Genomic DNA, 24,891 nt, shown 5'->3' on the forward strand with positions numbered 1-24,891 from the left:
GGGCACCCCGTCAAGGGCAATTTGTCAAAGGCCTCCTTAAATCTGGAGCTGGCCCTTTATGCTGAGATGTGAGCAAATCACCCCCTTGCAGCTGAGGCTGACTGGAAGGTAGCAAGGACAGAGCAGAGGATCAGGCATAGATGCAGCAACTCACCTCCATTGTGGGTGCGTGATTAGGGCCCACAGGAGCTTTTCATAGTTTAATTAATGTTATTATCAGTTCCTGGAGAACAAGAGTGGGAGAGGGCGATTACCTTCAGACCCCTGCTTTGTGGGCTTCCCAGAAGCATCTGCTTGGCCACTGGGGGAAACCAGACCAGAGAGGCCCGGAGCATTTATTTATTTATTTATTTATTTATTTAAAATTATTTTTAGGCTGCCTTTAAGGGTAGAACCCTCTCGAGGTGGCGTACAAGATAACAATCATCCAAAAGTACACCAATAAATAATAAATAAATATACAACAAAACACTATAAAAACAGTGCTGCTCTCCAAAGGTTTTGGACTACAAGTCCCACCACCCCCACACAACACGGCCAATGGCTGGGGAATACACGATGCTGGTCACAGGTGGACCACTGGGTCTGGTCCAGTAGGGCTCCTCTGCTCTTATGGCACACAGTTCGGAAATTACTGCCTTAGGGGTGATTTCTGGGCAAGCTAAATCCTGCAGAAATTAGGGGAAGAGCCAATCCATGCAGAAGAAGAGCCAGTACAGCCAGAAATTGCCAGGCGCTTTACGGCAGGCAGCTCTGGCCTTCCCTCTCCTGTCTGCAATGGGCCACCCTTTCTCCAACTTACTCTGTGCGTTGGGGTCCTGTGTACACCGTTTTTAACACCACCAGCCCGTGCATCTTGTGGTAACATAACGAAACCATTCCAAATCCGCCGGCATCCAGTTGCTCTTTTTGCAAAAGGTCCTCTGAGTTCATCTGGATGTCCACCAGGGACATGTTTGCAGTTCACAGTGCAGCTTGTCAATTCATAAAGAGAAAACCCAGGGCCTGTAATGTCAACGCAGAGGACAAAATGTTATGATCTCTTTTTTCTACTGCCAGGGTAAGTCGTGGCCAAAGCTGCACAGAAAGCTATCCAACAGCATGTAGCCTTGTGAAGGTTCTGAGGATGGTTCACAGGTGATACTAGCAGTGCAATCCTATACATACTTGCTCAGAAGTACATCCCAGTGTTGCCAATGAGGCTTATTCCCAGCTACGTAGGTGTGCATAGGATTGCAACCTAAGAATGACTGGGTTTGCACAACACGCTAACCCACACTCTCAGTGGTTGAGTGTGGGTTGTTTGTTGGAAGTGTGGGTTAGCATGTAATCTGAACCCAGGACATTTTCTGCAGGGTGGCTTGTTAACCATGCAGTGTGGCTAACAAGCCACCTTGAGAACCCATGGTTTGTTGTTGGGTTCTTCATGGTAGTTAACAAGCCACAAAACACGGTTAATTTAACAAGCCACCCTACAGAAAATGTCCTGGATTCAGGCAACATGCTAATTCATGGTTCAACAACAATCCACACTCAACCACTGAGTGTGAGTTAGCGTGTCGTGTGAGCAGCCCCATTGTCTTTTAGCCTCCCTTGCAGAGTTTGAATGATTTGGTCTGTCTCATGCTAGAGATGACCTAGGATTTGCTTGAAGGTGTTGCTCTAAGGTGCATTTACAATCCTTTTTAATGCTTGATACAGTTTTTAGGCACCGATGCAATGAATATGAACTTGAGCACACTCCGGGAGAGAGCGGAGGACAGGAAGGCCTGGCGTGCTATGGTCCATGGGGTCACGAAGAGTCGGACATGACTTAACGACTGAACAACAACAACAACACTTTTTAGGGCATCTGTGACTGGACAGAGCCTTGAACTAGACACGTTTCTGAAAATGAAGTGGTTGGACTGCCCTCCAGAGGCTGTGATCTCTTCTGATCTAAAGCAGCAGTGATTGGTCAACCTCTTCAGTCCAGGAACGAGAGTACCCATTGGTCAAGCTGCCCAGGGGTCAGATTCTGTGCACCTCCCCCACCCCCATGATCATTTACTGATCTTACTACAATGAACTTATATACCACTCAGGAAAGTATTTCCAGGGCAGCTCACATAAAATAGAAACAGAACAATAAGTACATAATGAAACAACAATCAATAAAGTAACAGAATTAAAAACAAAGCAAAACACCAGCAGCATTAAAATATCTCATCAGGTTAAAAAGCCTGGGGAAACAAAAGCTATTTGCCTGGTGCCAAAAAGACATGAATGGAGCTCCCTGGGAAGAGATTTGCATTAGTGAGGTTCCACACCCAAGAAGGCCCTCTTGCCAATTGCCATTTGCTTCATCTTTCAATACCAAGTGCTGGAGAACACGAGCAGAAAGGTGCTGTTGCTCTCAGGTCCTGCTTGTGGGCGTCCCATAAGTATCTGATTCCCACTGTGGGAACAGAATCCTGGATTAGATAAACTGGGGTGGACAACCTGCTGCCCTTCAAGTGTCTCGGGCTACAACTCCTATCGGCCCAAGCTAGCATGGCCACTGGTGAGGAATTATGGGAGTTAGTCCAAAACATCTAGAGGACGCCAATTCTAGATGTTTTGTACACTAGATGCTTTGGACCAATTAGTCCAAAACATCTAGAGGACGCCAATTCTAGATGTTTTGTACACTAGATGCTTTGGACCAATTAGTCCAAAACATCTAGAGGACGCCAATTCTAGATGTTTTGTACACTAGATGCTTTGGACCAATTAGTCCAAAACATCTAGAGGACGCCAATTCTAGATGTTTTGTACACTAGATGCTTTGGACCAATTAGTCCAAAACATCTAGAGGACGCCAATTCTAGATGTTTTGTACACTAGATGCTTTGGACCAATTAGTCCAAAACATCTAGAGGACGCCAATTCTAGATGTTTTGTACACTAGATGCTTTGGACCAATTAGTCCAAAACATCTAGAGGACACCAGGTTTCCTACCCCTGAGATAGGCCTTTGGTCTGATCCAGCAGGGCTCTTCTTACATCCTTACCTCAGATGGCAGAGGAACCTGCAGGAGGTACAGCCCTCCATTGATGCAAAACCTGGCAAGCATCCCTACCATTACAAAGCGAGAGGTTGTTCTAGAACATAGGAAGTTGCCTTATAATGAGTCGGACCGCTGGTCCATCTAGTTCAGTATTGTCTACACTGATTGGCAGCAGCTGTCAGGGGGTTCAAGCAGGGAGTGTTTCCAGATGGAGAGCGCCTAGTGCTAATGATCAGAAGGCACAGTGCAGCATCTATTCTGTCTTAATGGGTTTTCTGTAGTAAGAAAAAAGACAGAAAAGGTGATGGGAAAACATGGGAGGGTTACAAGAGAAAGACACTGTCATCTGGAACCCCTGCAAAATTCCGTGAATGGGGCATGGCAATGGCATGATAAAATCCTCACCGGGAAGCACCCAGGGTTTTTTCCTAGCCCTGCCTGGAGATGCCACATCTTGAGCCCGAGACCTGTGCATGCAGAACATGTGCTCTAACACTGAGCCACGGCCCTTCCTCTGGAGGTCTCTGGGTCATTTCAGAGACCCCTGGTGCAGTCTTTCATTTCCCTATGTCAGTGGCACCTCCCAGGTAACACAAATATTGGTGAAGGCATTCATGGGGCCAATGCAACAAAAACCTCCTAGTCAAAACCTTTGGCCTATTAGAATGGCAATGACTTTTATTAATTTTTGGAAGCATAACGTGGACTTCAGTGCATATAAATATTGTGTAAGTGTTGTAAGTATGTTTTGAATTTCTACTTTTGTTTGCAGTCTTGCAACAGCAACAGCAACAACACGCTTCAGCATCAAGATAACAGGCTGACAGAGCAACTGTAAGGGGTGTAATCCCCCCATTAGGCAGTTTGCAGCAGGGGATAGGATTGCTCTGTAAATTATGTACAGCACTGGTCTGTGACAATTAGTAGGAAGAAAATTATAATCCTTAGCAAGCAAAGTTATATAATATCTTCAGACATTGCCAACTGGGGAACTGTGCCCTACACACTACTCACACTCCTTTCTGAAGTAATCTACTCAACCTAATAGGCATAATGGCAGTCCCAATTTCAGCTGAATACTAAGGCCGTTTCTACATGAGGCATTTATGGTGCCCTCATGATTGGTCACTCAAGGAAGTTCACGGGTCCTATACATGACATTGTCATCCTCCAGGGCACCTCCCGCTCTTTTCATGCTTTATCGTGGTCTTTTTCATGACGATAAAAGTCTGGCATTTCCCCTCCTCCCGCTATGAACCGTGGTAATTTTATGGTGTACTGATGAAATGGTGCTTTATTGCAGCAATAGCACAACGCCATCTAGTGGCTTTATAATGAAACGTATATAACTTGCCCAGAAAGAAAAAAAAACAGGAAAACACCACATGGAAAGGAGCAGAGTGTAATCCCGCAAGGAATCCGGAAGCAGACACCCCAGTAAAGCTGCAGAATTTTAGCTTCATGCAGACACAGCCTAAAAGTAGGGCCGTAAGAGGTTTCATACTTTCACAGGTCTGTTCTTAATTCCCATTTTACTCTGTGCTGCTTACCTGTTTTTTTTTTTTGTATTGCTGTTTAAAGTTTGTATTGATTGTATTCTTTTCAATTTATTTCAGTAGTGTATTTCACTACTCTTGTAAACCCTTTGTGGGGTGGTGAGCTATAGGCAAAATGGCAGAATAGAATTTGTTTGGGTAAAAAAATCCTAATAATAATATTTATTTATTTATTTATTTATTTCTATACCGCCCAATAGCCGAAGCTCTCTTTAATAATATTAAAAACAAAATGATGACGTTAGAAAAGTTATGTGAAAAACCTGTTTGTGTTGTGCAGTGCAAGGCTAGATGTGTCTACTTATAAGTAAATCTCACTGAATTCATTGGGGCTTAGGCCCAAGTCAGTGTATACAAGATTGACGCCTGAATGAGGAAAATAGCTATAAAATGTAAAATTAGTACTATCATTACAATTATTTATTCATCATTTCATTCTATAACCTTTTTGTGTGTACAAGGGACTTGATACAATTTTTATCCATGTCTTAATTCTGTGTGAGGTGATGTTCCCTATAGGGGACCAATCAGGACTGGCAAAAGGATGTACTTCTTGATACAAGCCATAGTTAAAACTATGGAACTATGGACTAGACAAATTTAGGGAGGAGAAGAAGGCTATCGATGTTCTAGTCACTTGCACCTAAAAAAGGATATTGCTTGGAAAAGTGCAGAAAAGAGCAAATAAAATGGTATCTCCTATATGAGGAAAGGTTATAATGTCTGGGACTGTTTAGCTTAAAGAAAAGGTGAGCGAAGGGACACATGAGTTAAGGTGTACAAAATTATGCATGGTTTGAAGAAAACAGATAGGGAGACATTTTCCTCCCTCTCTCATAATACTAGAACCTGGAGCCATTCCATGAAGCTGATTGGTGGGAGATTCAGGACAGATAAAAGGAAGAACTTCTTCACACAGCACATAGTTCAACTATGGAATTTGCTACCACACAATGTAGTGATGGCCACCAATTTGGATGGCTTTAAAAGGGGATTGGACAAATTCCTGGAGGATAAGGCCATCAATGGCTACTAGTCCTGATGGCTATGTGCTACCTCCAGTTATCAGAGGCAGTATGCCTATGTACTTCAGTTGCTGGGGAACATGGGTGGGAGGGTGCTGTTGCACTCATGTCCTGTTTGTGGGTTTCCCATGGACAGCTGGTTGGCCACAGTGTGAACAGAATGCTGAACTAGATGGACCCTTGGTCTGATCCAGGATGGTTCTTCATATATTCTTAATGGTTACTAGTCATGATGGCTATCTGTTACCTCCAGTATCAGAGGCACTATGCCTCTGAACACCAGTTGCTGAGAAAATGAGCAGGTGGGTCCCGTGTCCTGTGTGTGAACTTCCTGGAGGCTGCTGATCGACCACTATGGGGAATAGGATATTGGATTAGATCAGGGGTGTTGAACCGCTTTCAGCTGAAGGGCCAATTTTCGTTTCGGAGAACCTCTTGGGGGCTGCATTCCAGTGGTGGGTGAGACTGAAGGCAAACAGGGCAGGGCCAAAATGCCAGATAAATGCCAGCCTGTATTAGCTGAAAGCTCCTACTGCCAAGAATTAGAGCTTATGACTGGTGTGTCAACCTTTTATAATGGAAGAAGAAGTGCACAAAAGCTGAGAAACCACCAAACAAGGGAGTGGGGTCAGGGAGGGTCAAATTGGGCCTGATGTTCTACATCCCTGGAATAGACTGACCTTCAGTCTGATCCAGCTCTTATGTTCTTCTGTGATGTTCTTAAGGGTGCAATCCTATGCCTGTTTAGACAGAAAAAAACTCCTACAACTCCCAGCATTCCCCAGCCAGCATGGGGAATGGCTGGCAGTTGTAGGACTTTTTTTCTGCCTAAACATTGTGCCCTAAAGAACTATACCTTTTGGTGAGCAATTGGGTCATTGGGGATCTCTTTTTAAATCTACAATGCTAACTTGATCCCATCTCTTTCTCGCTCTCACACACACACACACAGAAGACCTCCTCTCCATCTCCACATCCGCATGGGTGGAGAAATAACCGATCAAAGCTGCGCTCCGTTGACCACCCAGGTGCCAGACCAGAAGGAGGGGCTCCTTGCGCCCCCCCCCCGCGCCCCAATTCAGCAAGCTGTCTGTCAGGCTGTTGAGATCTTAGATTTCACCACGAAGAGGAAGGGTTCGGCCAAACCCGCCAGACCGAAACTTAATACCACCGAAAGCTAGTTTCATTTTCGAGAGCGCCTCCCCCCACCCCCCCACATAAGGAAGTCGGCTGCAGATAACTCGAAGTCTCTGGAGCTTCCGAAGGGCTCCCCGTCTCTCAGGGGACAATTCCCCGCTCCCCCGATCGGCGAGAGAAATCTTCGCGTCTCCTCTCCAGCGTTTCTTAGAAAGGCAGAAGGAAGCGATCGCTCGGGGCGCGACCTCATCGGGTTCGAATGAGAAAGAGACGCGACCCCCCCCCCCCGGTTACCTTCTCTGCTCCCCGAGAGGGACCCCCGCACGTTTTGTAAGTCCAGCGCCACGGGGAAGGCGCCCCTCGCCACTTTGGCCTTTCTCCTCCTCCTCCTCCCGAAACGGGCCAAGACACGGAGCGCGCCCGGCTCACAAGTTTCTTTCTTCCTTATTCGCTGAAGTTGTGTGATTTGTTTTTTTTTCCTTTTCCTTTGGTGCCGGGGCGGGGTTAAGTGGTGACAGAAGAGCACGCAAGCGCTTCCCAACCTATGATCCACGCACGCGTCTGCTCGAAAGGAGGCAGGCGTTGGGTGAACGATGAGGGTTTCTGGTCCGCGCGAAGTCCGTGGGTACGAGGGGAGAGGCCGGATGAGAGCTCCGAGGGAGACTAGAGAGAGTGAAAGGCATGACGTATACGCTTATCAGCCCGTTTGATCCCATTCACTGCAGGCTTAATCGAGACCAGGGATTTCCCTAAGACAGCTGTTACATTAAAAGAAGAAGAAGCAAAAACACAACAGCAAACGTGAAAAGACGCTGTGATTGCCAAAGTGCTGTCTTTGTGGCAGTTCACTGCTTGTTTCCCTTACAGCTCATCTTTGCATAAACACATCACAGAAGGTACCTCTTGCATTTCATGTTCCTTTGGCCTCAGTGTTTACATTCCCCCCACCCCCTATACCCATGTGCATATATCTGTCGAGGGAGCATGTCACAGATACAGTGGACCATGAAAGCTTTGTTGTTGTTCAGTCGTTCAGTCGTGTCCGACACTTCGTGACCCCATGGACCATAGCATGCCAGGCCTTCTCGTCCTCCGCTCTCTCCTGGAGCGTGCTCAAGTTCATATTCATTGCATCGGTGATGCTATCTAGCCATCTCATCCTCTGCCGTCCCCTTCTCCTTTTGCCTTCAGTCTTTCCCGGTATCAGGGTCTTTTCCAGAGAGTTTTCTCTTCACATTAGGTGGCCAAAATATTTGAGCTTCAGCTTCAGTATTTGTCCTTCCAATGAGCACTCAGGGCTGATTTCCTTTAGGATTGACTGATTTGACCTCCTTGCAGTCCAGGGGACTCGTAAGAGTCTTCTCCAGCACCACAGTTCGAAAGCATCAATTCTTTGGCGCTCAGCCTTCCTTATAGTCCAACTCTCACAGCCATACCTTACTACTGGGAAAACCATAGCTTTGATTAGACGGACCTTTGTCGGCAAGGTGATGTCTCTGCTTCTTACTATGCCGTCTAGGTCTGCCATAGCTTTCCTCCCAAGAAGCAAGCGTCTTTTAATTTCATGGCTACAGTCACATCTGCGGTGATCTTGGTGCCCACGAAAATAAAATCTGTCACTGCTTCCATTTCTTCCCCTTCTATATGCCAGGAAGTGATGAGGCCAGATGCCATGATCTTCGTTTTTTTAATGCTGAGTTTCAAACCAGCTTTTGCACTCTCCTCTTTCACCCTCAACAAGAGGCTCTTTAGATCTTCTTCGCTTTCTGCCATTAGGGTGGTATCATCTGCGTATCTGAGGTTGTTGATAATTCTCCCGGCAATCTTAATTCCAACCTGTGATTCATCCAATCCGGCGTTTCTCATGATGTACTCTGCATATAAGTTAAATAAGCAGGGCGACAATATACAGCCTTGTCGTACTCCTTTCCCAATTTTGAACCAATTGGTTGTTCCATGTCTGGTTCTTACTGTTGCTTCTTGACCCTCGTATAGGTTTGTCAGGAGACAGGTAAGGTGGTCTGGTACCCCCATCTCTTTAAGAATTTGCCACAGTTTGTTGTGATCCACACAATCAAAGGCTTTAGCGTAGTCAATGAAGCAGAAATAGACGTTTTTCTGGAATTCTCTTGCTTTCTCCATGATCCAGTGAAAGTTGGCGATTTGATCTCTATTTCCTCTGCTTCTTCGAAACACAGCTTGTACTTCCGGTAGTTCTCGGTTCACAAACTGCTGAAGCCTAGCTTGTAGGATTTTGAACATAACCTTGCTGGCATGTGAAATGAGCGCAATTGTACGGTAGTTTGAACACTCTTTGGCGTTGCCCTTCTTTGGAATTGGAATGTAAACTGACCTTTTCCAGTCTTGTGGCCACTGTTGAGTGTTCCAAATTTGTTGGCATATTGAGTGCAGCACTTCAACAGCATCATCTTTTAGGATTTTAAATAGCTCAGCTGGAATACTGTCATCTCCACTAGCTTTGTTGTTATTAATGCTTCCTAAGGCCCACTTGACTTCACTCTCTAGGATGTCTGGCTCAAGTTCAGTGACCGCACTATCATGGCTATCAGGGACATTCAGATCTTTCCTGTATAGTTCTTCTGTGTATCCTTGCCACCTCTTCTTAATCTCATCTGCTTCTGTTAGGTCCCTGCCTTCTTTGTCCTTTATCATGCCCGTCTTTGCACAAAAAGGAAAGCCTCTAGTCTTTCCCATTCTATTGTTTTACTCGATTTCTTTGCATTGTTCATTTAAGAAGGCCTTCTTGTCTCTCCTTGCTATTCTCTGGAACTCTGCATTCAGTTGGATATATCTTCCCCTTTCTCCCTTGCTTTTCGCTTCCCTTCTTTCCTCAGCTACTTGTAAAGCCTCATCAGATAGCCACTTTGCTTTCTTGCATTTCTTTTTCTTTGGGATGGATTGAGTTGCTGCCTCCTGAACAATGTTACGGACCTCCGTCCAGAGTTCCTCAGGCACTCTGTCTATCAGGTCTAATCCCTGAAATCTATTCCTCACCTCCACTGTATATTCATAAGAGATATGATTTAGGTCATACTTGAATGGTTTAGTGGTTTTCCCTACGTTCTTCAATTTAAGCCGAAATTTTGCAACAAGAAGCTCATGATCTGAGCCACAGTCAGCTCCAGGTCTTGTTTTTACTGACTGTATGGAGCTTCTCCATCTTTGGCTGCAAAGGACATAATCAATCTGATTTCAATATTGACTATCTGGTGATGTCCATGTGTAGAGTTGCCTCTTGTGCTGCTGGAAAAGAGTGTTTGCTATGAGCAGCGTGTTCTCTTGGCAAAACTCTATTAGCCTTTGTCCTGCTTCATTTTGTACACCAAGGCCATGCTTGCCTGTTATCCCGGTGATTTCTTGACTTCCTGCTTTAGCTTTCCAGTCCCCTATGATGAAGAGGACATCTTTTTTTGGTGTTAGTTCTAGAAGGTGTTGTAGGTCTTCATAGAACTGATCAACCTCAGCTTCTTCAGCATCAGTGGTTGGGGCATAGACTTGAATTACTGTGATGTTGAATGGTTCGCCTTGGATTCGTACTGAGATCATTCTATCGTTTTTCAGATTGTACCCCAGTACTGCTTTTCCCACCCTTTTGTTGACTCTGAGTGCTACTCCATTTCTTCTAAGGGATTCTTGCCCACAGTAGTAGATATTTTATTTATTTATTTATTTCATTTCTATACCGCCCAATAGAAGAAGCTCTCTGGGCGGTTCACGGCAGATATGATGGTCACCTGAATTAAATTCACCCATGCTTGTCCATTTTAGTTCACTGATTCCCAAGATGTCAATGTTCAATCTTGCCATCTCATGTTTGACCACCTCCAGCTTACCTTGATTCATTGATCTTACATTCCAGGTTCCTAAACAGTATTGTTCTTTACAGCATCGGATTTTCTTTTCACCACCAGACACATCCACAGCTGAGTGTCTTGGCAAGAATATTGGAGTGGGTTGCCATTTCCTTCTCCAGTGGACCACATTTTGTCAGAACTCTTTGCCATGACCTGTCCGTCTTGGGTGGCCCTGCACGGCATAGCTTATGGCTTCACTGAGTTACGCAAGCCCCTTCGCCACAACAAGGCAGTGATCCATGAAGAGGCATGAAAGCTTATGCCACAATAAATCTGTTGGTCTCAGTGTCACATGACTCTTTGGTGGGAAATTCCAGAGGGGTAGCTCTTTGTTAGTCCCTTAGAGCAGAGAGAGAGAGAGAGATCTGCAGCAACTAAGAGTCCACTGAGGCTGCAGTCCTATACACACCTACCTGGGAGTTCGCCCCATTGAACTCGGTGGGACTTATTTCTGAGTAGACATCCATAGGAATGCACTGTAAAACTTATGCTACAATAAACCTGTCAGTATTTCAGGTGCTGCAGGAGTCCTCCAGGAAAGCTCATTGTCATTTTTGTTATTGATAGCAATAGCAAGTGCTATTGATGCACTTGCCTACCTATCTGAAATTAGGGGAGTGGGTTTCCTCCTGGTTTCTGATTTGATACTCTAAAACAGCCTCCCCCAACCTGCAGCCCTCCAGCTGTGTTGGTCAGTAGGGGATTATGGGAGTTGAAATCCTACTCTTCTCAGAAATCCTACTCTTCTCAGAAATCTTGGAAGGAGGCAAATGGAGGTGTGGTAGCGGTGGAGGAAGCGAACAAGATCTTCCTTAAGCTCGGCTTAAGAGCTTCAGCTATTGGGCGGTATAGAAGTAAATAAATAAATAAATAAATAAATAAAATTAAGATGTGTTCAGTCCTAAGGCCTACAGATGAAAGAGAAGAGAAATTGGAGCTGTTTGGGCAGAAAGATTTTCCAGATGAAAAATCAGGGAACTTGGGAAAGCAGATGCTTTCTGTTGTGGAAGCAGTTCTGTTATGGCATGGCAGGAGGCCCCTTTTCAGCCCAAGGGCTGTATTTCCTAAGGGCTAACCTTCTGGGGCCCCATGGGGTAGTGGGAAGGGCCACCCCACACTCTCTCTTCCATGTACACACCAACACCCTCTCATTTGCATCCACCTGTTCATACACACAGAGAGAATAATAGGGCTATTGCATTTCCCTGGTGCAATTAGGTAGCTGGGAAGATGCGATTGTTTCCCATGCCTGCAGTCTAGCATGATCAGGGAGCTGTGTGGAGTGAGGTTGTGCACATATAGCCAGCAAACAGAATCAGTATGACACAAGGCTGTGGAAGTATTTGATACCTGATCGATAGATTTTGTGGTTTAGATTTATTGAATGGTTTCACTTTCTAGCTCAGGGGTACAGAACCTCAGGCCCAGCGGGCAAATCCTGCCCTCCAGAGGTCCCAATCAGTCCCAATCTGGCCCTCCGGGGTTCCCCAGATGGCTCCTCCTCTTCCCCCCAACCACCAATTGTTTGGTGGTTTCCCAACTTTTGTGCAGTTTCTCTCTTTCCTCCTTCCCACATTTAAACAGGTTGAAATGCCTCTCCTAAGAGCTTTAAGCTAAAATATGTTGGTATTTGGGTTTTTTTTTAGCCCTGCCTGTTTTGCCTTTGGCCCTGCCCACCACTGGTATGCGGCCCCCAAGGGCTTTTTTGAAATGGAATCCGGCTGTCAGGCTGAAAGACGTTCTGCACCCCTGTTCTAAATAAATATATGATATTGCTAGGAGTTCATATCAGTCTATTTGAAGCAAGAACTGGTCGTATTCAGAGAATATACTTTAATGTTAATTTTTATGAACTGCCCGGAGAGGTTCAGCTATTGGGCAGTATATAAATTTAATAAATAAATAAATTTTAGTGTGTATGTATGTTTTTTTTAAAATTATTGAGTTTTAATCACCTATTTTCAATGTAATCAATGAGCACATAACAATATTCTAACAAAACACAAACATTACATAGGAAATCCAGTTACAGTCAACAGGGATCACAGGAGTTTCAAGGTATTAATAACCTTATATTTATCCACAGAAGTTCTTCAGGGGTTTAAGATTCAATTGTAATTATCTAAATGTATTCTTCCATATCTGTCCATGACATGTTGGTGGTTTTCTCTGGGAACATTGTTTATTAATAAAGTAAATGAATTTATACCAGATTGTATGGAAGGTGTCAGGTTCTTTTTGTTGTCTTTGTGCCCTTATATGTTCAGTTAGTTTTTCAGTACGTTACAGATGAGGAGACTTAAACCTCACAAATTATTTCAAGAAATGAAATTAAGGGAAAGCATTTCTGGCTTCCCCTTCATGGATCACTGCCTTGTTGTGGCGAAGGGGCTTGCGTAACTCAGTGAAGCCATAAGCTATCCCGTGCAGGGCCACCCAAGACGGACAGGTCATGGCAGAGAGTTCTGACAAAATGTGGTCCACTGGAGAAGGAAATGGCAACCCATTCCAGTATTCTTGCCAAGAAAACCCCATGGAACGTATCACAAGGCTAAAAGAGATGACGCCAAAAGATGAGCCCCTCAGGTCGGAAGGTGTCCAGTACACTACTGGCGAGGAGCAGAGGGTATTTACAAGTAGCGCCAGAAAGAGTGAAGCAGCTGGGCCAAATCCAAAAGGACACTCAGCTGTGGATGTGTCTGGTGGTGAAAAGAAAGTCCGATGCTGTAAAGAACAATATCGTTTAGGAATCTGGAACATAAGATCAATGAATCAAGGTAAGCTAGAGGTGGTCAAACATGAGATGGCAAGGTTGAACATCGACATCTTGGGAATCAGCGAATTCAAATGGACAAGCATGGGCAAATTTAATTCAGGTGACCATTATATCTACTACTGTGGGCAAGAATCCCTTAGAAGAAATGGAGTAGCACCCATAGTCAACAAAAGGGTGGGAAAAGCAGTACTGGGGTACAGTCTGAAAAACGATAGAATGATCTCAGTATGAATCCAAGGCAAACCATTCAACATCACAGTAATTCAAGTCTATGCCCCAACCACTGAGGCCAAAGAAGCTGAGGTCGATCGGTTCTATGAAGACCTACAACATTTTCTGGAACTAACACCAAAAAAAGATGTCCTCTTCATCATAGGGGATTGGAATGCTAAAGTAGGAAGTCAAGAAATAACCAGGATAACAGGCAAGCATGGCCTTGGTGTACAAAATGAAGCAGGACAAAGGCTAATAGAGTTTTGCCAAGAGAACACGCTGATCATAGCAAACACTCTTTTCCAACAGCACAAGAGGCAACTCTACACATGGACATCACCAGATGGTCAATATCGAAATCAGATTGATTATGTCCTTTGCAGCCAAAGATGGAGAAGCTCTATACAGTCAGTAAAAACAAGACCTGGAGCTGACTGTGGTTCAGATCATGAGCTTCTTGTTGCAAAATTTCAGCTTAAATTGAAGAACGTAGGGAAAATCACTGAATCATTCAGGTATGACCTACATCATATCCCTTATGAATATACAGTGGAGGTGAGGAATAGATTTAAGGGATTAGATCTAATAGACAGAGTGCCTGAGGAACTCTGGACGGAGGTCCGTAACATTGTTCAGGAGGCAGCAACTCAATCCATCCCAAAGAAAAAGAAATGCAAGAAAGCCAAGTGGCTGTCTGATGAGGCTTTACAAGTAGCTGAGGAAAGAAGGGAAGCGAAAAGCAAGGGAGAAAGGGGAAGATATACCCAAATGAATGCAGATTTCCAGAGAATAGCAAGGAGAGACAAGAAGGCCTTCTTAAATGAACAATGCAAAGAAATCGAGGAAAACAATAGAATGGGAAAGTCTAGAGATCTCTTCAAGAAAATTGGAGATCTCAAGGGAACGTTTTGTGCAAAGACGGGCATGATAAAGGACAAAGAAGGCAGGGACCTAACAGAAGCAGATGAGGTTAAGAAGAGGTGGAAAGAATACACAGAAGAACTATACAGGAAAGATCTGAATGTCCCTGATAGCCGTGATAGTGCAGTCACTGAACTTGAGCCGGACATCCTAGAGAGTGAAGTCAAGTGGGCCTTAGGAAGCATTAGTAACAACAAAGCTAGCGGAGATGACAGTATTCCAGCTGAGCTATTTAAAATCTTAAAAGATGATGCTGTTGAAGTGCTGCACTCAATATGCCAACAAATTTGGAACACTCAACAGTGGCCACAAGACTGGAAAAGGTCAGTTTACATTCCAGTTCCAAAGAAGGGCAATGCCAAAGAGTGTTCAAACTACCGTACAATTGCGCTCATTTCACATGCCAGCAAGGTTATGCTCAAAATCCTACAAGCTAGGCTTCAGCAGTATGTGAACCGAGAACTACCGGAAGTACAAGCTGGGTTCCAAAGAGGCAGAGGAACTAGAGATCAAATTGCCAACATTCGCTGGATCATGGAGAAAGCAAGAGAATTCCAGAAAAACATCTATTTCTGCTTCATTGACTACGCTAAAGCCTTTGGTTGTGTGGATCACAACAAACTGTGGCAAATTCTTTAAGAGATGGGAGTACCAGACCACCTTACCTGTCTCCTGAGAAACCTGTACGAGGGTCAAGAAGCAACAGTAAGGACCGGACATGGAACAACTGATTGGGTCAAAATTGGGAAAGGAGTACGACAAGGCTGTATATTGTTGCCCTGCTTATTTAATTTATATGCAGAGTACATCATGAGAAACGCCAGGTTGGATGAATCACAGGTCGGAATTAAGATTGCCGGGAGAATTATCAACAACCTCCGATATGCAGACGATACCACCCTGATGGCAGAAAGCGAAGAAGATCTAAAGAGCCTCTTGTTGAGGGTGAATGTGGAGAGTTCAAAAGCTGGTTTGAAACTCAACATTAAAAAAAATGAAGATCATGGCATCTGGCCCCATCACTTCCTGGCATATAGAAGAGGAAGAAATGGAAGCAGTGACAGATTTTATTTTCTTGGGCTCTAAGATCACCGCAGACAGTGACTGCAGCCATGAAATTAAAAGACGCTTGTTCCTTGAGAGGAAAGCTATGGCAAACCTAGACAGCACAGTAAGAAGCAGAGACATCACCTTGCCGACAAAGGTCCGCACAATCAAAGCTATGGTTTTCCCAGTAGCAACATATGGCTGTGAGAGCTGGACTATAAGGAAGGCTGAGCGCCAAAGAATTGATGCTTTCGAACTGTGGTGCTGGAGAAGACTCTTACGAGTCCCCTGGACTGCAAGGAGGTCAAATGAGTCAATCCTAAAGGAAATCAACTCTGAGTGCTCATTGGAAGGACAGATACTGAAGCTGAGGCTCAAATATTTTGGCCACCTAATGTGAAGAGAAAAGTCACTGGAAAAGACCCTGATGCTGGGAAAGACTGAAGGCAAAAGGAGAAGGGGACGGCAGGGGATGAGATGGCTAGATAGCATCACCGATGCAATGAATATGGACTTGAGCACGCTCCGGGAGAGAGCGCAGGACAGGAAGGCCTGGCGTGCTATGGTCCATGGGGTCACGAAGAGTCGGACACGACTGAACGACTGAACAACAAATTTCTGGCTTAGCATACATCAGCCTCTCCCAAGCAGGTGCTGTCCAGATGTCAGAACAACAACTTCCATTCTGGCTGGGGATGATTGGAGGTGTCGCCTGCCACATCCAGAGAGCACCAGGTTGGAGAATGCTGGGATACATCACCAGCAATAAATTAACCTTAATCGTTTTAAAGACATTGCTGTACCTTTGTGCTTCAACCCTGGCGAACAGTCAACAAGGCACGGCCAATTCCCTTTACCACCAGTCAACAGCTGTGGTGTAGTGGTCAATCTGGAAGTTCAGGCACTCATTATGACCATCCCCATAGCCATACTCACCAAGGAGAGTCCAGACATTCAGCCTGCTGTGTTAATTCCTATCAATGAACCAGTTCTAGCAGTTTTAATCTGCACCAGGAGCAGGTCTTTCATGAAACTATTGGGTCTTACTTGCCTGTTCAAGACCAAGCTGCCCCAAAATAATTTGCATTATAATAGGGAACAACATATTGTTGCTGGAAGAAATCATTTTCCCCCAACTACTGAGCATCTCTACAGCGGCCTAAAATCCCACATTTAAAATGGGGCTTTCTGCTTCCGTTTTAAATGAGGTATCACAACAGACTCCCTTTACAGGTGCTTCCTTCTCCCCCTTATCTGAGTCTTCCATATGTTTAATTATACAGCTGCTAGATGGCGCTGTGGTCTAGCTCCTCCTCTTGCGGCTTTTCCTTTTTCATGGAGGGAACTCGAGCAGAACAGAAGCACGTTAATTTGATACCTCATTATCTCTGATCTATTTAAAAATGAAATGAAGGTTGTTTAGTGTAGGAGACACCCTGGAGTTTCACGGTGTCATCTAAAGGACCCGCAAACTTTTGTGAGGGAGCAATCTCAATAGCAGGATAAAAGTTCTGTGTGAAGGAGCCCACTGTGAGAATTGCAGCTAAGCTCAGCTGGAACTGGGTATTCTGAGGAGGGTAGCAGATGACATCAGTGTCCCTGCTTATAAAAAAATGCTGGTGCTGCATCTCTGGGAGCCGTGGTTCTACGACACCCCAGCATAAAAAACTTTCTTCCTCAGCCCCTTGCTCTCAGAGCTGCACCCCTTGTCCTACTCTAGCTACAACATCAACTCCCCAGCCATTGGTGTCATGTGTACACTCAGCATTAAAAAAAAAAACATTTTCTGCACCTTTTTTAAAAAACACCTTTTCTTATTTTGTGCATGAATTTTATGAGGCATAAAGCAGCCCTGATTGCAGATCAGACCATGTTATGGACACGTGTGATTTGTACAAGTTCCCCTGTGGTTAAAAGTGTAAAGATAGAAAGTACAGCCAGAAGTAGTACTGTGCCTTTTCATTATCAGTTTTCTCAGATGATGAGAAAATGATTAGAAATCATCCCACGAAGTAAATTGTTGGGGAATTACAGTAAACCAGCCTGTATGCAAACAGGTTAGCATTCTAAGAAAAGGTGAAGCAAAGAATGCAGTGTTTTTCTGGGTCTAGGTAAACAACTTTTTGAAAAAGGAACTTGTTTTGAGCCCAAAGTCAGCACAGGGGCTTTTTTTCTCCTGGTTGAGGGTGATGGGAGCTGTAGTTAAAAACATCTGGATGTTTTGGACTACAAAACAGGTGTCTTGGACGGTATGAGGTCGCAGAAAGATTAGTACCAAAGCAAAGAGAGAAACCTCCTTCCATATAAAAAGGTTTGAGAGGAAGTGATAAGGAGTGGGAGATGGGGGAGAAAGCTAGGATGCCCCCCCCCATTGTTCTTCCACTGGCAGGCGAAGATATTTTTATGCAGGCAGGCCTTTGGCATATAAAGTGGTTTTGCTGGAGGGATTGTTTTAATTGGCTGGTGTTGCTTATTTATTGAAATTGTTGGTTTGCAGTGTTTTTAATTTATTTGTCATTATGTTATGTTTTAATTTTTTGTTTTTCATTCGAATTTGATTGTTAGCTGCCTTAAGTGCCATTTTTTGGCAGAAAGGTGGGATATTAATTAATTAATTAATGTGATCCATAGTTACTTGACCATTTCCAACAGACTGTTTAGTGATGGGGTGGGCAACTTCAGGTGGTTCGGGGGCCATTTTTGCCCCCTGAGGACCCCACGCAGGCCACATTCTGTGGGTGCCTAATCCGTGGAGTGCCATGCAATAAAAAGCCCCCGAAAGGGTCAACTTTGACCCTTTTTGTTCTCCGTAGTGGCTATGGAGTGTTTCAAGGGTCACGTTTAGTGGATAACAAGCTACATTTGACTCTTTGAGCACTCCATAGCTGCTACAGAGTGGCATTTTACAAAAAAGACCCCATTGCCACTAAATTCGGCAGCATGACAAGGGTAGCAGGAGCCACATGAAATCTGCATGTTACCCACCCCTGGTCTAGTGCCTTCTGGTTGCTGAAATTCTTGCAAAGAACATTGGACTTTGGGTGCTTCCCGATAGAGGGTTCCTAGCACTACCTGTTAAAAGGGATTGTGCAGTTTTGGCATCTTCCTTAATCTTCCTAAGATCATTTTCAGGGGCCCTTCTCCATGAGCCCGTCCCAAAGGAAGTGAGGCAGGTGGCCACCAGGAAGAGGGCCTTTTCTGCTGTGGCACCCCAGCTGTGGAATGAGCTCCCTAGAGAGGTTCGCCTGGTGCCTACATTGAACTCCTTTGGGTGCCAGGTGAAGACCTTTTTATTCTCCCAGTATTTTAGCTTCCTAGTCTTTTAGCTCTGGTGTTTTAAATCTGTATTTTAAATTTCTGCATTGCTGCTAGGTTTTATTCCGGTTGTATTATTATACTGTGGTTTTAAGCTTTCATATTTCATATTGTTTTATGCTGCGCTTTGTGGTTTTAATTTTGCGAACCGCCCAGAGAGCTTCAGCTATTGGGCAGTATAGAAATAAATAAATAAATAAATTTAATGGAGTTCCTGGGGTAAGAAAAAAGATGACAGAGGTGGTTAGAAAACACAGGAGGGCTATGAATGAAAGACAACATCTGGAAAAAAATCCATCCCAATATTCTGTGAATGATAAAACGTGATGGCATGATAAAAGCCTCACCTGGAAGCACCATTGGACTAGCTGGAACTTGTTCTGATCCAGCAGGGCTCTTCTTATGTTATAAAACAAGACTGCCTATGCAGGGTCATGGAACACAGGCTTAGTTATGCCTTACTGGTCAAGACAACCTCCTGAGCATGTACTCTTGCTAGATGGCACATGATTAGTGTGCCACAGTGACTCTTGTTAACAACAACAACAGCAACAACAAGTCTATGGCACCTTAAATTATGAAGAATGAATTATGATACAAGGTTTTGTGGACTAGAGTCCACTTCATCTGATGTATAGCATGTAAAGTCCTCTACATTTGGATGTCAAGGGGAAAAAATGTACATGTTGGATTGAAGTGGCAATGAAATGCAAAAAAGCACAGTGACAATTCAATTAGAGCTTAAATGGATGCAAAATAAGAACAGTGACCCTAGAATCCTTCACAATATCTACATTTCCCTTTACATCCATGTGTAATATACTGGCCAACTGAGGATTACACCATGCATCTGATGACGTGGATTCTAGTCCACAAATGCTTATGCCACAATAGATTCGTTAGACTTTAAGATGCCACAAGACTCTTGTTGTTTCTGTGGCAACAGACTAGCATCTCTCTGGGGAATGAGGGGTTGGGGGTAGAACGTGCAGGGCTACAGTCAGCTTACCCCGGTGTAGACAGAAATATTGCATTGGGTTGAATCCAGACTTAGTCATACTTAGTGTAGATCCACTGAAAACAATGGGGCTTAAGTTTGTCATGACTCCAGTGGATCCAATCCCATTCATTTTGCTGTCCAACCATGATCTGACACCAGAATCTGCTTACCCTTTGGTCTAGTCAATTTCATGGCTTTATTGGCTCATAGAGGACTGGGGTTGAACTGGATGCAATTCAGATAGGAATTAACAGGCATCTCCATTGTGCTGTTAATAAGCAAGCTGCCAATTGTCTATATGGTCTTCTCCACACGGTGCTTTTATGCTGCTATTGAGGTTGATTACTCATGGACATTTGCAGGCCCTTTAGATGACATTGTCAACCTCCAGGGCATCTCCCACACTAAATGACCTTTATTCCTTTTTTTTTTTAAGATCAGAGATAATGAGCTATCAAATTACAGTGCTTGAGTTCCTCTTGACTTCCCCCCATGAAAAGAGGAAAACCCACAATAAGAGGAGATAGACCACAGTGCCATCTAGCAGCTGTATAATGAAACATACTGAATATGCAGCTAAGGAGGAAAGGAGGGGGGGAGGAAGCGTATGTAAAGGGAGTTCACGATTCTGCATTTAAAATGGAAGCAGAAAGCCCTGTTTTAAATGTGGGATTTCAGGCTGGTGTACAGATGCTCTCTGTATATAGCCAGAGGCCATATAATACATTTGACTGCAAAGACAGCAAAACACAAATTGGCCTCCACATTCATCTTTGGCTGTAGTACGGCTGGATGGGGGACAAGGAAGGCTACACTAACGCCCTGTGTTTTGCAGGAATGGGATTCCTCCCTTTCCTCCTCCCCATCTTCAGGGCCAGTCATGATTTTGTTTCTAGGGATGTACGAAAGTCTCTTACCTGTATCGAAATTTGATTCGCGGTGGGGGGGAGGCACTCTGTCCCTCCCCCTGAAATTCTGGCCGGGGGGGAGGCGCTCCGTCCCTCCCCCCCGAAATTCTGGCCGGGGGGGAGGCGCTCCATCCCTCCCCCCCGAAATTCTGGCCAGGAGGGGAGGCGCTCCGCCCCTCCCCCCTGAAATTCTGGCCAGGAGGGGAGGCGCTCCGCCCCTCCCCCCCAAATCCTGGCCGGCCAGGCCGCAAATGGCAGCGGCCGTAGCCGCCGCCGCCGTTTGCGTCCCTGCAGTCAGCTGTGATAGGCTACGTAAATATTTACGTAGCCTATCACGGCTGAGTGGGGGGGGGGAAATGTGCGTATGCAAATGGCGGCGCCCATGGGCGCCGCCATTTACGTTCCTTATTTTGGCACGTCTAGTCTACGTAAACATTTACGTAGACTACGGCGAAAATAAGGGGAACGCAAATAGCGTAGCGTCTATTTGCGTTCCCCTTATTTTCGCCACCCGCGGTGGCTTAGTGGTTAAGACGCTGAACTGCAGACCGGAAGGTCAGCAGGTCAGCAGTTCGAGACCCAAGTGCTGCGTGACGGAATGAGCTCCCATCTTCAGTCCCAGCTTCTGCCAACGTAGCAGTTCGAAAGCAAGGAATTGCAAGTAGATAAATAGGTACCGCCTCGGCGGGAAAGGTAACAGCGTTCCGTGCCGGCCACATGACCACGGAAGCGACTTCGGACAGCGCGGGCTCTTCGGCTTAGAAACAGGGATGAGCACCGCACCCTAGAGGCAGACACAACCGGTTGGGGACACCTTTTATTTTCGCCATAGTCTACGTAAATGTTTACGTAGACTAGACGTGCCAAAATAAGGAACGCAAATGGCGGCGCCCATGGGCACCACCATTTGCGTACGCACGGGTTTTGTTTTGTTTTTCTTCACTCAGCCGTGATAGGCTACGTAAACATTTACGTAGCCTATCATGGTATTTTTTAAAAATCTAGCCGTGATAGGCTATGTAAATCTTTATGTAGCCTATCACGATTTTTTGTTTTTGTTTTTTTTTTACTGCAAATGGCGGCGGTGGCAGCCGGTTGGAAGACCGGCCGCCGCAGCTGCTGCCGCATCACCGCCGAACCGCCGCCGGAGCCGCCGCCGCCGCCAGGAGGATTCGCCCAAGGTAAGTCCTGTCCCGGGGGGGGGGGGCAGACCGTTTTGCCACCAATTTCGGGGGGCCGAATGTGCTGGCATTCGGCCTCCTCGAGATTCGTGGCAAAATTCTCTGACATCCCTATAATGTGAGAGGTGAGGGTGACATCTCATGGTGAATCCAAAGATTACATTGCCTTAACTGTTAACATTTAATTTCCTACGAGGCTGAAATCAAGCCTGAGGCAGAGCAGCAAATGGTGCCCTCCTCCCCCAGTCAAGGGGCACTGAATCCAAAGCTGGCCAAGCTGGCACCTGAGGCAGAAAATCCCACAAGTGCCTCTTTCCACCCTGCCGGTAAAAAGTGCTATAATAGTCAATTAAAATGTAACCATTGGCTGACTTTTCATGATACCCAGATGAGCTGTCTGCGGTAGCTGCCTCAATGTGCCTCACAGTAGGGCTGGCCCTGCAGTGTCTTGGTTGCTCTTCCTGATTTATGTACTTATTATTACATTTATATCCAGCCTTTTTTCTTCTTGCAGGGAATCCAAGGCAGCTTACACAGTCCTCCTCCACTTCTCCATTTTATCCCCACAACAACACTGTGAGGTAGGATAGCCCAAAGTCACCCTTCACTGCTGAGTGGGGACTAGAACCTGGATCTCCTGAGTCCCAGTCCAATGCTCTAAACCACTACACCACACTGGCTCTCTTTACACCATCTGTAAAAGCATGTTGTCCAAGCATCGTGAAAATTACATAACAGCAACACAGAACATTCCACAAAGGTTCAAAACCAACCCAGAATCACAACTGCAAGAGACTTGAATGCTTCATACAAAGCTTCACCTGCCTAGAGAAATGCCATGCCAAAGTTCACATGCTGCAATACCAGGAAATCTGTTCCCTTCAGGTGTTCAAAAGCCTTCCCTGCATACAGGGATAAATATGGACATAGACAGTTTTATCTAGCTTGTTGCTATGTTATTGTTAGATTCTTATTAAGTCTGAGATGAAGAGGATAAAGACACTGATGCCTCCCTTGAGTAAACTCCTTTAAATAAACCAAACATTGTGAAGAGCTTGCTGATGCTAAAAGCTGTTCACCTGTGCAACAGGGCTGCCTTGGACTGTGATGGACTCTCATTTGCTGGAGAGTTTTAAAGGAGAGGCTGGGTGACCACCTACCAAGGGTGCTGTAGCGGTGCATTTCGTGCATCGGCAAGGACTTGGACTAGAACTGAGCAAACTTAGCAGCTGTGGAATCAGAGGACAGGTTCTCTTATGGATCAGTAACTGGTTAAAGAACAGAAAGCAGAGAGTAGGAATAAACAGTACATTCTCCCAATGGAGAGAAGTAAATAGTGGGGTCTCACAGGGATCTGTATTGGGACCAATGCTTTTCAACTTGTTCAGAAATGATCTGGAATTAGGAGTGAGCAGTGGCCATGTTTGTTGATGACACCAAATTATTTAGGGTGGTTAAAACAAAAAGGGGTTGTGTGAAGAGCTCCAAAAGGATCTCTCCAAACTGGGAGCATGGGCATCTAAATGGCAAATGCGATTCAATGTAAGCAAGTGTAAAGTGATGGACGTTGGGGCAAAAAATCCCAACTTCAAGTCTAGCCTGATGGGATCTGAGCTAATGGTGACTGACCAGGAAAGAGATCTTGGGGTTGTGGTGGACAGCTTGATGAAAATGTTAACCCAGTGTTTGGCTGCTGTAAAGAAGGCAAACTCCATGTTAGGCATAATTAGAAAAGGAATCAAGGATAAAACTGCCAGTGTCATACTGACTTTCTACAAATCTATGGCGTGACCACACTTGGAATACTGTGTACAGTTCTGGTCACGGCACCTAAAAAAGGATACTGTGGAGCTGGAAAACGTGCAGAAAAGGGCAACTAAAATGATCAAGGGGCTGGAGCATCTCCCCTGCTAGGGAAGGTTACAACAGCTGGGATTGTTTAGCTTGGAAAAAAGGAGGGCAAGGGGAGACATGACAGAGGTGTACAAAATTATGCATGGTGTGGAGAATGTGGATAGAGAGACTTTTTTCTCCCTCTCACATAACATTAGAACCTGAGGTTATCCCATGAAGTTGATTGGTGGCAGATTCAGGACAAAGGGAAGTACTTCTTCACACAGCACATAGTTAAACTATGAAATTCATTACCACAAGATGTAGTGATGGCCACCAACTTGGATGGCTTTAAAAGGGGGTTGGACAAATTCCTGGAGAAGGCTATCAATGGCTACTAGTCCTAGTGGCTAGATGCTACTTCCAGTATCACAGGCAGTGCACCAGTTACTGGGGAACATGGGCAGGAGGGTGCTGTTGCACTTGTGCCTTGCTTGTGATTTCCTGGTCGAGAGCTGGTTGGCCACTGTGTGAACAGAATGCTGGACTAGATGGACCCTTTGTCTGATCCAGCATAGCTCTTCTTATGTTCTTAGAATACCTTGGAGGTCTCTTTCAACTCTATCATTCTAAGCCAGGGGAGGGCAATGCGTAGCCTTGCAGGTGTTGGACTACAACTCCCATCACCCCTCACCACTGGCTATACTGGCTAGGGCTGATGGGAGTTGGCATCCAACAATATCTGGAGGACTACAAGTTTCCTGCCCCTGTTCTAAGTAGAAGAAAGCAGTGTTATTTCTCTATGCAGATCCTAGGGGAGAGGGACACTGCTGCCATTCTCTCCCAGGTTCTCCAAACCTAGTCCATTGCCTTTCCTTTCCTGTTAGCTTTCAGAATCTTTCCTACCTATGCCAGCAAATCAGTCCAGAAGACATAGCAGACTGCCAGACATGCAGAGTTCAAAAGGCACAGGGAATTATTATAGAAAACACCACAGTCTAGTACTTTTGTATTGCTTACAGTTTCTATCAAACGTTTGCCCAACACTTTACAGCCCTTATTTTCCATTGCAACA

The 24,891-nt window shown here is 45.1% G+C and overlaps 1 protein-coding gene and 1 long non-coding RNA gene across 9 annotated transcripts in view; one reads left to right on the top strand and one right to left on the bottom strand.

Moving 5' to 3' along the window:
- RIPK1 (receptor interacting serine/threonine kinase 1) overlaps positions 1-7,210 on the bottom strand; it is a 25,355-nt gene extending 18,145 nt beyond the window's left edge. For all 8 annotated transcript variants that reach the window (XM_084850458.1, XM_084850455.1, XM_084850451.1 and 5 more), the window contains exons 1-2: positions 7,042-7,210; positions 803-1,005 (exon numbers count right to left, since the gene is read on the bottom strand). In XM_084850458.1, the coding sequence (XP_084706584.1) occupies positions 803-954 (152 nt within the window). In that variant the 5' untranslated portion in view covers positions 955-1,005; positions 7,042-7,210. The remainder of the gene's footprint in view (positions 1-802; positions 1,006-7,041) is intronic.
- On the top strand, positions 6,839-23,548 carry LOC146347319 (uncharacterized). Its single transcript, XR_014790255.1, has 2 exons — positions 6,839-7,643; positions 22,498-23,548. It is a non-coding gene; the product is annotated as an uncharacterized LOC146347319 (long non-coding RNA).
- Positions 23,549-24,891: the final 1,343 nt, after the last annotated feature.

The sequence above is a fragment of the Heloderma suspectum genome, chromosome 4 (genome assembly GCF_057233095.1).
Source record: "Heloderma suspectum isolate Gila_16-S chromosome 4, 16-S_ref, whole genome shotgun sequence".
Taxonomy (NCBI): Eukaryota; Metazoa; Chordata; class Lepidosauria; order Squamata; family Helodermatidae; genus Heloderma; species Heloderma suspectum.